This window comes from Jaculus jaculus, chromosome 5 (genome assembly GCF_020740685.1).
Source record: "Jaculus jaculus isolate mJacJac1 chromosome 5, mJacJac1.mat.Y.cur, whole genome shotgun sequence".
Lineage (NCBI taxonomy): Eukaryota > Metazoa > Chordata > Mammalia > Rodentia > Dipodidae > Jaculus > Jaculus jaculus.
Window position 1 is genome coordinate 125,476,707 of NC_059106.1, and position 12,857 is coordinate 125,489,563.

The 12,857-nt window shown below is 47.3% G+C and overlaps 2 protein-coding genes and 1 pseudogene across 3 annotated transcripts in view; 2 read left to right on the top strand and 1 right to left on the bottom strand.

The window, feature by feature from the left end:
• The window catches only part of Pdia6 (protein disulfide isomerase family A member 6), a 31,431-nt gene extending 26,924 nt beyond the window's left edge, over positions 1 to 4,507 (top strand). Inside the window, exons 12-13 of the mRNA XM_004665691.2 lie at positions 2,466 to 2,562; positions 3,645 to 4,507. Of these exons, the coding sequence (XP_004665748.1) occupies positions 2,466 to 2,562; positions 3,645 to 3,713 (166 nt within the window). The 3' untranslated portion in view covers positions 3,714 to 4,507. The remainder of the gene's footprint in view (positions 1 to 2,465; positions 2,563 to 3,644) is intronic.
• Positions 380 to 1,265, top strand: LOC105944579 (annotated as a pseudogene).
• The window catches only part of Atp6v1c2 (ATPase H+ transporting V1 subunit C2), a 60,663-nt gene continuing 52,258 nt past the window's right edge, over positions 4,453 to 12,857 (bottom strand). Inside the window, exons 11-14 of one of the 2 annotated variants that reach the window (XM_004665693.2) lie at positions 10,268 to 10,405; positions 9,384 to 9,481; positions 4,947 to 5,079; positions 4,453 to 4,699 (exon numbers count right to left, since the gene is read on the bottom strand). In XM_004665693.2, the coding sequence (XP_004665750.1) occupies positions 4,610 to 4,699; positions 4,947 to 5,079; positions 9,384 to 9,481; positions 10,268 to 10,405 (459 nt within the window). In that variant the 3' untranslated portion in view covers positions 4,453 to 4,609. The remainder of the gene's footprint in view (positions 4,700 to 4,946; positions 5,080 to 9,383; positions 9,482 to 10,267; positions 10,406 to 12,857) is intronic. The other variant, XM_004665694.2, reaches the window with a different exon arrangement.

Here is a 12,857-nt window from a genome sequence, read left to right on the forward strand (position 1 = left end):
ATACATACACACACACACACACACACACACACATATTTTAAATGCAGTTGGGCTGGAGAGATTGCTTAGTGGTTAGGACCCAGGCTTAATTTTCCAGGTCCCATGTAAGCCAGATGCACAAGGTGGCACATGCACCTGGAGTTCATTTGCAATAGCTAGGCCTAGTGCACCCATTCTCTCTCTTTTTCTCCTCCTGTCTGCCTCTAATAAATAAATTTTTTTTAAAAAAGATTTTTTGTGAAGGGATGAAGTCTGTACAGCTGTGTGCATCTCCGCCTGCCCCGCCTGCTTCATGTAAGAGCCCCGAGGAGCAGATTCAGGGTCGAATCTCGTCTCTTTCACTCCTCTTACAAATCACTTGAAATGTTTATTAGTCAACTTTGCTTGAGAGAGATTTTTTTGATCTTCAGCTACATTTTTCAGCTTTGTGAGGAACCTTATCTTCAAAGAAAATGGCCAGCAATGTTACCAACAAGACAGATCCTCACTCTGTGAATTCCTATGTATTCATTGGGAATCTCAACACTCTGGTGGTCAAGAAGTCTGATGTGGAGGCAGTCTTCTCAAAGTAGTGCAAAATTGTTGGCTTCTCTGTTCATAAGGGCTGCAGGAGAGGATGGGAGAATGATTCAGGTTTTAGATATTAATCTGGCTGCAGAGCCAAAAGTGAACCAAGGAAAAGCAGGTGTGAAACGATCGGCGGTGTACGGCTCCTCCTTTGACTTGGATTATGACTCTCAATGTGTTTATTATGACCAGATGTACAGTTACCCAGCACATGATGCTACTTTTGCTCAGGATATGGTGCCCTCTAGACGCCAGCATGTATCTGGAAACACCTTATGAAGGGGCAAAAGTAGCTTTAATTCTAAGAGTGAACAGTGAGGATCTTCCTCTAAGTCTAGAAAGTTAAAAGGAGCTGACTTTCAGGTCATTAAGAAGGAACTTAACCCAGATAAAACAAAAGTGGATGCTCTACTGGAAAGCTTGGAAAAAATTGAAAAGGAACAAAGCAGACCAGCACCTCTGAAGAAAGATGAGACCAATGTGAAGATGGAGTCTGAGTGCAGATGACTGCTGAGAAAGGACATCTTCTGCGTGATGGCGATAATGAAGATGGGGGAAGACCAGCTGGAATTGATCAAAGATGGTGGAAAAGGCTGAGGAAGGAGAGGATGACTCTTAAGCACCTAGCAGGCTTTAGAAATCTTTCCGATTGTTTCTTTACCTAGGTGTTTGTCCAAGATCGAAGTCACACCAGATTCACTCCCCTAGAATCTTCAGCACATTTTCACTGTTCTCCCTTTCCTTGTCCTACCCACGTTCATTAATCCATACCATACTGCCCAGTGCCAAGTTCCATTTTCACTTCCTTTGACATGCGAAGTAATTGTTAAATCTTACCCTATTATTTTTGCTTTTGATACCTCTTTTGTGAACATCTTGATATATGAGGAAACTACATGACAACTCAGATTGTCTCAGCCATCTTACTTGTGTGATTTTAATTGGTTGATAAAGTCAATATGAGAGAGTGAGCGAGAATAGTCATGCTAGAGATTCTTGTCATTTCAAAGAAACCCCAGATTTGGCTTTACATGGGAACTGGGGAGTTAAACCTGGGATGCAGACTTCACAGGCTTGTGCCTTTAACCTCTGAGCCATCAGGAGCTGTCGGCTTTGGAAATCAAATACCTCATAGTTTTTTCTGATCATGGCTTGTTTACTCTGGCCCATTGGTGCCACCTCATTTCCAGATGGTTTCACTTCGTTGCCAGTACCTTGAATTTGTCAGTTGTTGGATGAACTCTTTATATTTGCACTGGTAGTGCTTTTAGCTGTGGTTTCCAGTGGCCAGATTATAAGAGATGTGTTGGATTCTTCAAGTAGGGATGTTTGTACCTCACTGCTAAGCAGATGTGTCTCTGCCAACATCAGCCCCGGTTAGCTGAATCCGTTTGCCTCCCTGAGGATGTGCTCTTCAGGTTCACTTCTTAGGCAGCCCTTGATCATATCCACTTCAGTAATTTAGTGCTTGTCTTACATTGAGACACTTTTTAAAGAAAATATGTGTTAGTGCCTGGCTTTATCAGACACAGAGGCCTAAGGAGTGTCCCTCTGTGGTTGAAATGGTTTTTTTAGGAATACATTGCATCTGGCATGGAGAGAGAGATGGCTCAGTGGTTGAAGGTGCATTTGCAAAGCATGCCAGCCCAGGTTCAGTTCTCCAGTACCCACATAAAGCCAGATGCACAAAGTGGTACATGTGTCTGGAGTTCGTTTGCAGAGGCAAAAGGCCCTGCCAGGCCCATTCTTCTTCTCTCTCTCTGCTTGCAAATAAATAATAAAATGTGTAAATAAATAATCCAAGACATACAGAAAATAGGTGTTTTTCTTTTAATTTTAACAGTTGTTTATTCACTTGCAGCATATCATAAATGTGTGTTTGGTATTTCCCCCCCAAGGGAGCTGTCTTTTGGGCGTGGCTCCACAGCGCCTGTGGGAGGCGGCGCCTTTCCTGCCATCTCTACCAGAGAGCCCTGGGACGGCAGGGATGGTGAGGTGAGTGCCTGGCAAGGCTCGATTTCTTTCCCAAGCCTTGTGTCTCTCTGCTTGTAAACCAGGTCTGCGCTCCTATACTGCCTTGCCCTAGTGCCTGTCAAGGGGTGCTTTCTTTAAAGACCCTTTATCCCATTATCTCCATATTCCATGCAACAAAAGTGTGTAACTTTTTCACTGTCCTCTCTTCACCCTCCCTTTCTCCTTCCCCCTTTCACATTCTACAGTCTTGCTATGTAGCCAAAGCTGGCTTCCACCTTTTAAATTAGAACCTGGCTATCCATTTTGTTTTTGTTTCTAGACAGGGGCAGGGGTCTTGCTGATATTTAGCCCAAGCTGGCCTATAATTCAGTCTCCCAAAGTCCTGGGATTGCAAGAATATACTACCACATGTGGCTGCTTTCAGTGTTAAAGACAGAGAGGATATCCTATTAGAATTATACAGTTTGGGGCCTGGGAAGATAGTTAAAGGTGTTTGTTTGCAAAGCCTGTCAGCCCCAGTTCAGTTCCCCAGCTGCCATGTAAAGCCTGGCAGGCGTTTGTTTGCAACAATAGCAGGAAACCCCTGGCATGCCCACCCTTACACATGCAAATACACACACACATACAAATAATTAAAAAATTAAATTAAATTCAAAATGCCAGGTATGGTGCCACAAGCCACTCTTGAGACTACATAGTGAATTCCAGGTCAGCTTTGGCTAGCGCAAGACCCTGCCTTGAAAACCAAACAAACAAAAAAAGAATCAAAGGCCATGTCTGGTAACTCACATCTGGAATCCTATACCACTTACTCAGGAGGTTGAGGCATATCTGTCATTCCAGCATTTTTTTTTTTTTTTTTTTTTTTTTGGTAGCCTTGAGGCAGGAAAATTGGGAGGCCAGCCTGGGCTACATTAATAAGACATCCCACCCACCCCCATAAACACTCTTAACCCAACTTCTCAGTTTTCCTATCAAGCGCTATGCTGTGGTGAACTGGGCTTGTAATCTGGAACCCCTGTAGTTAGCTGACGCCTCCATTGAAACCTCTGGCCATTCAGGAGTTCTGCTTGTAGTTCTAACCATGGCTTTCTGTCTCTCAGCTTCCTGTGGAGGATGACATTGACCTCAGTGATGTGGAGCTTGATGACTTGGGGAAGGACGAATTGTGAGAGCCATGGCCCAGCCTTCAAATTTCTTTTCTTGGGAGCAAGCAAATGTTTCCAGCAGTGAAGGTTCTTTACAATCAGATGCGTCTACCAGTGGCCTTTTAACTAAGAAGTAGCACTTGATTGGTCATTTGAAAACACTGCAACAGTGAACTTTTGCATCTCAAGAAAACACTGAAAAATTCTATGAATTGTTGTAGCCAGTGAATTGAATTTATTGTCGCGTAATATTTTGAAGAAAACTGGGCTGTTTCAACATTTTCCCTCCCCGTGACTGCTGCTTGAATGTTCTTGGAGGCTGTTTCTTATATATAGGATTTTTTAAATGTGATTCCTTCATTTGAATATTAATGGCTTTTTCCATTAAAGAATAAAAATGATATTTTGGACAATGCCGAAAATGTATGAAATTAGTGTCCTATCCTAAACCCTGGGTCTGATGTTTAGCCAGACAAGTGATGACAAACCCTCTGACTCGCTGTTCCACATGGGAAACTTGGTCATCATGGGGGAACTGCATCTCATGCTCCCAAGTTTGTCTGCAAGCCGTCATCACCAGTGTTATGATTGTTAGGGAATAGACCTGGTTATACAGTTAGCTCAGATTTTCTATGTTCTGCTACTCTCCCATGAAAGCCCCATAAAAACCTGAAAGACAGCAGTAGGTCACCAAATTATAGGCATTTCACATTTGTGTAAAACACTAAGAAAAAGGTTTTAAAATTATGATCAAACAAGACAATTCAAAGGACTGAGCATTTTATTGTAACTTAAAAAAATAAATACACTATAACTAACTTCTGTGAGCATTTTCTCTAAGTTAAAACTGTCGAACTTCGTTCTGTGGCAGAGTGACAAGGTCTAGCTGTAGTGATACTCAGGGCCGCCTGCTGACCCTCCTAGTCAAGAAGACTGAGGTCAATGTGGAAGTAGACATAGGGGAAGTAGTCCTGATTACTGAGCTGCAGTCCCGGGATCTCCACAGATGCCTGTGAAAGACGACACAGTGGTGACCCTAATGGAAAACAGTTTTCGATTTCACCCTCCTATTTTTGAGGAGGCTATCCATGCACTGAGCACACGCTCGGCCCTGTGCAGCTCACCCCCCCCCACACACACACACACTCCCTGCTTGGCTGTCACAGTTGTGACACACAGATTTGGGCAGCAGGTCTGCACGTGCCACAGAGAAGCTGGTCCCACGGTAGCAGTACTACCGGCCAGTCTGATACGCACATCCAGTATGCTTGCAGCAGCGACTTCATCCAAGTGTCGGAAGACAGAGTTGAGCACCTCTCTCAAGCGCTTGGTGGTCGACTTCTTGTGAGGCTGCAGGAGCACAGCCTGGAAGTTAACTGGCAGGCCGTACCTGTTCAGACAAGATGGGCCAGTCAGCTGCCGGGTGAAGACATGGACAAAATCAGACTGGTCAGAGAGGACAGAAGCAGCACTAGGAAGGAAACAGCTTAGGAAAAGGAAACCATAAAAAGAAAACAAGCCAGGCGCAGTGGCTCATGCCTTTAATCGAAAGACAGAGATTAGAGGATGGCTGTGAGTTTGAGGCCAACCTGAAACTACAGAGTGAATTCTAGGTCAGCCTGGGTTAGAGGGAGACCCTACCTCGAAACAAAATAACATTAAAACAAAGAAAACTATCTCCATGAAGAGGTCAGAAAAGGCTCTGCGCTGACCACTTGTGAGTGATTGCTCTGGTCCTTGTGGTTGGGTCCTTAATGGGTGGTCTAACACAACAGGATCTGAAATTTCTAGTTCAACAGCCTTGAAAACCCTGCTCCGCTCTTAAGTCTCCCCTAATGGACAGCTATCTAGGTATGTTCCTCTCACTGAGTGTTTGGGTGGACAGAAGAGATTTTAAATCTACTTAGTCACATCTCTCAAGTACACTATATCCAGAAGGGCATTCAGATGTATTAGTGAACCAAGGCTTGGTGTCCATACTTCTGCTCTCACCCTACTGGGCAGGGTCTGGGAGTGTCATTCATCACTCCCCCCCCAACTCCCCAGTTCCCAAGCCTTCTGGTCTTCACTGTGAACCTAGTATCCTGTTTAACATGAATGAGCTTTCTCACTGACTCTTGAGCCACATCTGAGTACCAAATACCCTGTTACTCACCCTTCAACCACCACCCTTCACCATCTCCTATCACTTCAGGGCCAAATCCAAGGGACACCTTCAATTAGCCCTTTACCTTATTGGTTGCTTCCTCTTGCTGTGACCCTGTAGGCTTCTCTGCCTCCACAAACACCCTTTAAATGTCAGGCCTGACCCTACCCAAGACTGGTGGTTCTTCCTAGTGACCTCAGGCCCTTGCCCCTTAAGGTTCCCTATTACTTCCGATGAAGACACTGATATCCAGACCCAGTCTGGTCAGCAGCAGGAACCTCATCCCAGCCCACCACTCACCCAGCTCCTGTCCCACGGGGCCACTTTAACACCTGAGGCCCTTCAAGGAGGATTAACCCACTGAGGGCTGTGTCCACATTGAATTTTTTTTTCCCCAAGGTTTGATCTCACTCTAGCCCAAGCTGACCTTGAACTCACTGTGATCCTACCTTTGCCTCCTGAGTGCTAGAATTAAAGGCATGTGCCACCACACCCAGCAACACTTCTCATTGATTTTATCAGTCATTTTGTATCTATGCTGAGTCTGGGATCCCAGTGTGTGTGTGTTGAGGGGGGTGCAGGGAAGTGAGCCATGACCCACTGAGACGAGAACAAGGACCAATGAGTGAGAGAAGTCAGAGGTGACTTTACCTTCTCCCTGTATGTCTTAAGTCTATTTTCATAGGTTATATTTCTATATGATGGAATATGAAAAAAAAATGTCCAAAAGGATCAGGCAGCTCTACATGCATTGATTGGCTGGTACAACACAAAGCAAATTAGTTATAGGACAGGTCACTCCCTTCAGGAGATGACAAGTCTCAAGCCACCAATCAGAATGATCCGTGGGCAGTGGAATGCAAGGAATAAACGTTGCTTTTCCATAATATACATTTTTGAACTTGAATTTAAAATAAAAATTTTATTTTTTATAGGAACAACTTAACTACATTTTTATTTTTTATTTTTACTTATGTATTTATGAGCGAACAGGCATGTCAGGCCTCTAGCCACTGCAAACAAACTCCAGACGCACGTGCCACCATATGAGTCTGGCTTACATGGGTTCTAGAGAATGGAACCTGGGTCCTTAGGCTTTGCAGGCATCTCTCCAGCCCTTATTTTAACTTTGCTGAGAATCAAACCAGGGCCTCAAGCTTCTCCTAGGAAAGCACTCTACCTCTGAGCTACCTGCCCCCCCCCGCCCCATCCTGAATGTACATTTAACTGCTGAGCCCTCCAGCACCCTGAACTTGCATTTTTAAATAGTGTGCATGTGTTGTAACTACATTCAGGAAAGCCAGACTAAAAGATATCACACATTAGCTGGGCGTGGTGGTGCACGCCTTTAATTCCAGCACTCAGGAGGCAGAGGTGGTAGGATCGCCATAAGTTCAAGGCCACCCTGAGACTATGTAGTAAATTCCAGGTCAGCCTGGAAAAGAGTGAGACCCTACCTCAAAAAAAAAAAAAAGATGTCATACATTAATAATTTTTAAAATATTTTTAGGGCTGTAAAGATGGCTCAGCAGTTAAAGGTACTTGCTTGTAAAGCCTGACAGCTTGAGTTCAATTCCCTAGTACCTACATAAAGACAGATGCACGAAGTGGTGCATGCACACCTTGGAATTTGTTTGCAGGGGTGGAAGGTCCTAGCATGCCCATACTCACTATGTGCCTATTTCTCTCTCTCAAATAAATAAATAAAACCTTTTAAAATATGTTTACATCCAGGTAAGCCTGTGAGACCCAACCTCGGGGGAAAAAAAAATCTTACACATGCTTTTAGGAGAATTACCTTTATTGAGTCTTAAGGTTTTTTTTTTTCTTTTATTATTTTATTTTATTTATTTGAGAGAGAGAGAATGGGCAGCCCAGGGCCTTCAGCTGATGTAAATGAGCTCCAGATGTACGTGCCACCTTGTACATCTGGCTTACCTGGGTCCTGGGGAAACAAACCTGAGTCATTTGGCTTCTCAGGCAAACACCTTGACTGCTCAGCCATCTTCCATCCCTGTTTTATTATTTTTTGAGACAGGGTCACAGCATATAACCCAAGCTGGCCTTAAAGTGACCTTTGATAACCCTCGAACTCCTGATCCTCCTGCCTCAACCTGCCAAGTACTTGGATTACAAGCATGCACCAACACACCTGGCAGGACTTAAGTGAGATATTAGGGACACCTGTATCTACCTGTGTACTGAACAAACAGGAATTCCATACAGCATGGGTAGTCCCCCCATGCTGGGCCTGAGAATCACCAATTCCTGACACTGGTACAGTTTATGACTCCTGGAGGTAGCTAGGACACCTAGGTTAGCTGGGGTACACTATGAAACCCAGTACTGCCGTGATCTGAACCACTGCAGGCCTTTGAGGTGAGTGGCTGTAGGCACGGGTATAAGATGTGTGGGTGGAAGAAGGGGACCAAGGTCAGATCTGTATTCCGGTGAAACCATACACCATGAGGTATATCGAAGAGGAACTGGCTGAGAATAGTAGCCTGGAGACATGGCTTAGGTGGGGGTGTGGTGGAGGGAGCAGGATGTGAAGGTGAGGGGCATCCAAGTTGATCCTGAGGCCCAGGGTCTGGGCATGTTTCCTGATTGGCTCCCTCTCCACAAAAGTTCACTGAAAAGAATATGTATCTGAAGCCAGGTGCGGTGGCGCACCCTTTACTCGCAGCACTCAGGGGGCAGGCAGTGGTAGGAGGGTCACTGTGAGTTCAAGTGCACCGCAAGACTACACAGTGAATTCCAGCTCAGCGCGAGACCCCTCGAAAAGCCAAAAAAGAATGTGTATCTAAATATTAAACATGTGGGCTGGGGGTCTAGCTCAGTGGTAGAACATTTACTTAGCATGTGACAGGCCCTGGGTTCCATCCCTGGTAAATTAAAAATAATAATAATAAAGAAAAATAAAACCGGGTGTGGTGGCTCACACAGGTAGTTCAAGCACTCAATACTAAGGCTGGCAGATTGCTGAGAGTTCTAGGCTGGTCTGGGCAATGGTGAGCTTTAGATCTACTTGGGCTACAGTGAAAACTTGCCTCACTCCACACCAGAATGCTAGCAGAGTTTGCTCTTAAAATTACAGGTTAAGTTTTGCTCTGTGGTGCTGGAATTGAACTTAGGACCTCAAGTGTGCTAAAAACAGCCTCACTCCCAGCCCTGACAGGTGATTTTGATTCACTCCTGTGCTTATCTGTGCTTCCAAATGTTCCACAATGAATTTATATTGCTTTGGTTTAAAAAAATATTAATAAGGTAAAATAAATCTTGCAGGTGGCGGCTTTGAGGCCTGGCCTTGAAGGGATCATGACTGAAGCAGACAGACACTATGATGACATAGGGCTCCAGTCTGGCAGGAAAGGGACAGTGAGGAACATGGGCCAACAAGACTTCATTTGACTCGGAATGGAGTGGGCTGCCCAGGCTTGGGAGGCAGCAAGCCACAGCCACAGGAAGCAGAGGGAGGGGAGGACCACAAGGGAGAGGCAGCCCTGGCACCTCAAGTGATAGTCCAGCCTGTCATCCCCTCCACACACCTGAGCACAGACTCCACAAACACTCTCAGGGCCTTTATGTGGATCCAGGCGATAAAAGCCTCACTGAAGTTCACCTTGAGCCAGCGTAGCAGGGGACCCTGTAGAGACAAGACAGTCACATGAACCTCTTGACCACATGCCTAATGAGGGCTAAGAAAGGACTCACTGTTGACAGAGCAAGCCCTGAGCTCGGATGAAAGGCCCAGGAGTCAGCAAAAGCCGAGTCCATTGGAAGAACACCAGGTCCAGGCACCTGGCACTGGGTAAGCTCCAGGGGCCAGCCACCGGCGCATGCGAGGGGCCACCACAGACAGGGGTGAGGGGCTGGGCAGCTCCTAACCTTAGCAACCAATGAGCTTCCACCTGACATGGCTCAGCCAAGGGGACATTCCTTGGAAAGCAATGCCCCTGGGATCTGGCACCATCCACCAGTGACAGCCATCTGGGCTCCTTACGCCCATCTCGCCACTGCCTCTACCACTATGACTGGCATGGCCAGTCCTTGAGGACGGAGCTCCCACCTGACACCTCCAACTGCCCACCAATGTTAGGGGTGGTCCAGCCAGGTCAGCCAGGAAGGATAGCTGAGCTGCCCAACCACCTACACCCTTGTCAGGGCCCTGCCCATCACCAGTCACCAGCTCCAGCCACCTCCAGCCAGGACACAGGCAACCTGGCCGGCTAACAAGCCCCACTCCCTGCCTGGAAGGGCGACTCCAGAGAGGCCCCCAAAGGTTAGAGGACAGCACGATTCTGGGCTCCTCCAATTTAAGACCTCATAAGCCACAGGAGACAACAGAACACAAGGATTTGGTTTCTCAGAAGAGCCTGAGCTGGCGGAGAGATGCGAGCCAGGGACCTCCAGGGCTCCCAGGGGTGCTTACCTCGCCCTCGCCCTCACTCTCTCTCTCTCTGTCGGTCTGCCCCGCAGAGGGCCTAGCGGGGTTACCTAGCGGGGTTACCTTAACCTTGTGGTCCCGGTAGGTGGCTGATCCCTTTTTAAGAGCAACACAGGAAGTTTGCTAAAGGCACAGAAATGATTTATTAATCTTTCGGCAAACATGCATCACAAACACACAAATACTTCTTGTGGCCCAAAAAGCACATGAACGTAACCACTGGAATACTGGCCCAAACAGGGGTCATATAAGAGACCAGGAGCAAACACTCGACCACATATGAAGCAAGGGTCCATGCCCTTGGTTCCAGCTGTGGGGACAGAGCCATTTGCTGGCAGAGGGATCAGTCCCACATAGCTACTTCCCTGTCTGGGTTGGGACCAAATCATCATCACCATCATCATCACCACCACCCAGAGGGATTAGAACCAGCGTGGCCTACAAAGCTCATCTATCTGTGCCTGTTAGGTGTCATCATTCCCAGCCATGACCACCTCCTTGGCATTCACACAACAGTTAGACATGTCATATGCAGGACACTTTTCAGGTATGCAGTCAGGACATTTCACTTTTTTTGTTTTGTTTTGTTTTGGGAGGTAGGGTCTCACTCTAATCCAGGCTGACCTGAAATTCACTATGTAGTCTCAGGATGGCCTGGAACTCACAGCAATCCTCCTACCTCTGCCTCCCATGTGCTGGCATTAAAGGTATGCTCCACCACACCCGGCTTACATTTCACTTTTTATCATCCTATCTTGCAAGCAGGTGGAAAACACAGGACAACTCTCAACTGTGCTCACAAAGTGACCTAGCCCATTGCTTTCAGTGGATAGACAACTAAAAAAAAAAAAAAAAACTGCAGGATGCACAGCTATATCTGCATCCACCCCGGTAATATGAGAAGAGAGACTCTCAGGATGCTGGGGTGATGTGTAGGGGGTTCCGCACTGAGCTCCTCTGAGACTGCCTGCTGGAAGTTTCCAAGTGTTTTCTAGGGGCCCACAGGAAGACACTGGCAGGCTTTGGGGGGCAGCTGGGGTTGCAGAAGTCTATACCACGTAAAGATACCGCTAACTGGCGATCTGAACCCCACGGGAACAGGTGGCGGGCTTGCTCGTCACCTGCTTCACAAGGAGTCCAGCAGGCCTGGGTCAGTGTGGAGGTGGGTGGCCAAAGGTTCCACTTCACCACATGTGGCCAGCCTCATGACATGGCCCTATCTAGGAATCCCACTGCAGGGACTTGGTAAAGGCTCCACTGAAGGGAAGGGCTGGTGTTTGTGGTGTGGAAGGCTATCAGACAGCTGAGGCTGAACAAGACCAACAACACGTTTGGCTTCTGCTCATTGCTGACAGACTTTTCTGCCAACATGTGCCCAGTCTGTGCCATTGCTCCAAGGAGCCAGCAACCCCAGAGATTCAGGGCACAAGGCTCCAGCCAGACCCCTTGTGCTCAGGAGCCTCAGTCAGGACCCACCAGAATTTGAGCCCAAATAATGTGAGTGTGGACTCAATGTGCATGCATGTCCATATACACACACACACACATGTATATGTGCGTGCGTGCTTCAGGGAGGAGGGTTACAACTTTCCAACATGAACTTTTATATCATTAGTTGGGGTTTCCTTATGAAAAGCAGACACACCAAGCAGGTGGGTTTCTGAAAACCTGATTTAGGGGGCTCCATGGCCTATGCTCCTGAAGGGGTAGCTGCGTTCCTGGGAAAGGCCACCCATTCAATTCAGCAAGTTGAGGCATGACAGCCCCAGGGCATGTGCCCCACATGGAAAGAAGCCCAGGGCCAACACCAATTCGCATATGAAACACTTCATCTGCCTAGGGGCGCTGTGCTCTCCCCAAGCATGTACTTACAGCGCTGTGATTACGCACAAGCTTTCCACAGGAAGGAATGAAATACATTCGACTCATTCCTCCCTCTTATCAAGAAAGCAGAATTGGAAGGTGCTCCAAACAGCCCACCCCGCTGGGGGGGGGGGAGAGGAAGAGTCAGAAAAGATTCCACTCTGATGAGCTCCTTGGGAGTCACGGGGCTGAGCCCAGTGCTGTGGCTACTGGACATGGGTCTGGTACCCACTGCTCAGAGCAGCAGTGATTTCCCCAAAAGTTTACAGTCCATATTTCCAGATGGGGCTCCCAGTTTTATTCCTGGTGAGCAAGGACATCCTTGTCCATGAAGTTTCTAAGTGGCTACGGAGGAAGTGTCTCAGATAAGCAAGCACTCTTTATGCTAATAATGGAGGGGAGGTCAGCACAGGCACTGGAGACGCCTGGGGAGCTACACAGCCATGGAGATCAGGGTGCCCAGTGGCTGTGCACTCTCCAAAGCGATGTCACGACTCATTTTGGGTACAAATGCTTCAACCTGCAGCGCACCTGCCCTACTCCACTTCTGGACAGGCTCAGCCCCTGTGAGACCGAGGCTGGTCCTCTCTCTGTCCAGGGCAGGCCTCAGTTATCAGCTGCTGGGAGCTGACAAGGCCTCAGGAAGGATGCCCAGCTGAGCTCTGTCCAGCCGCCTGGGGAGGCGCTCAGGGTGCACATCCTCTTAGCTCAC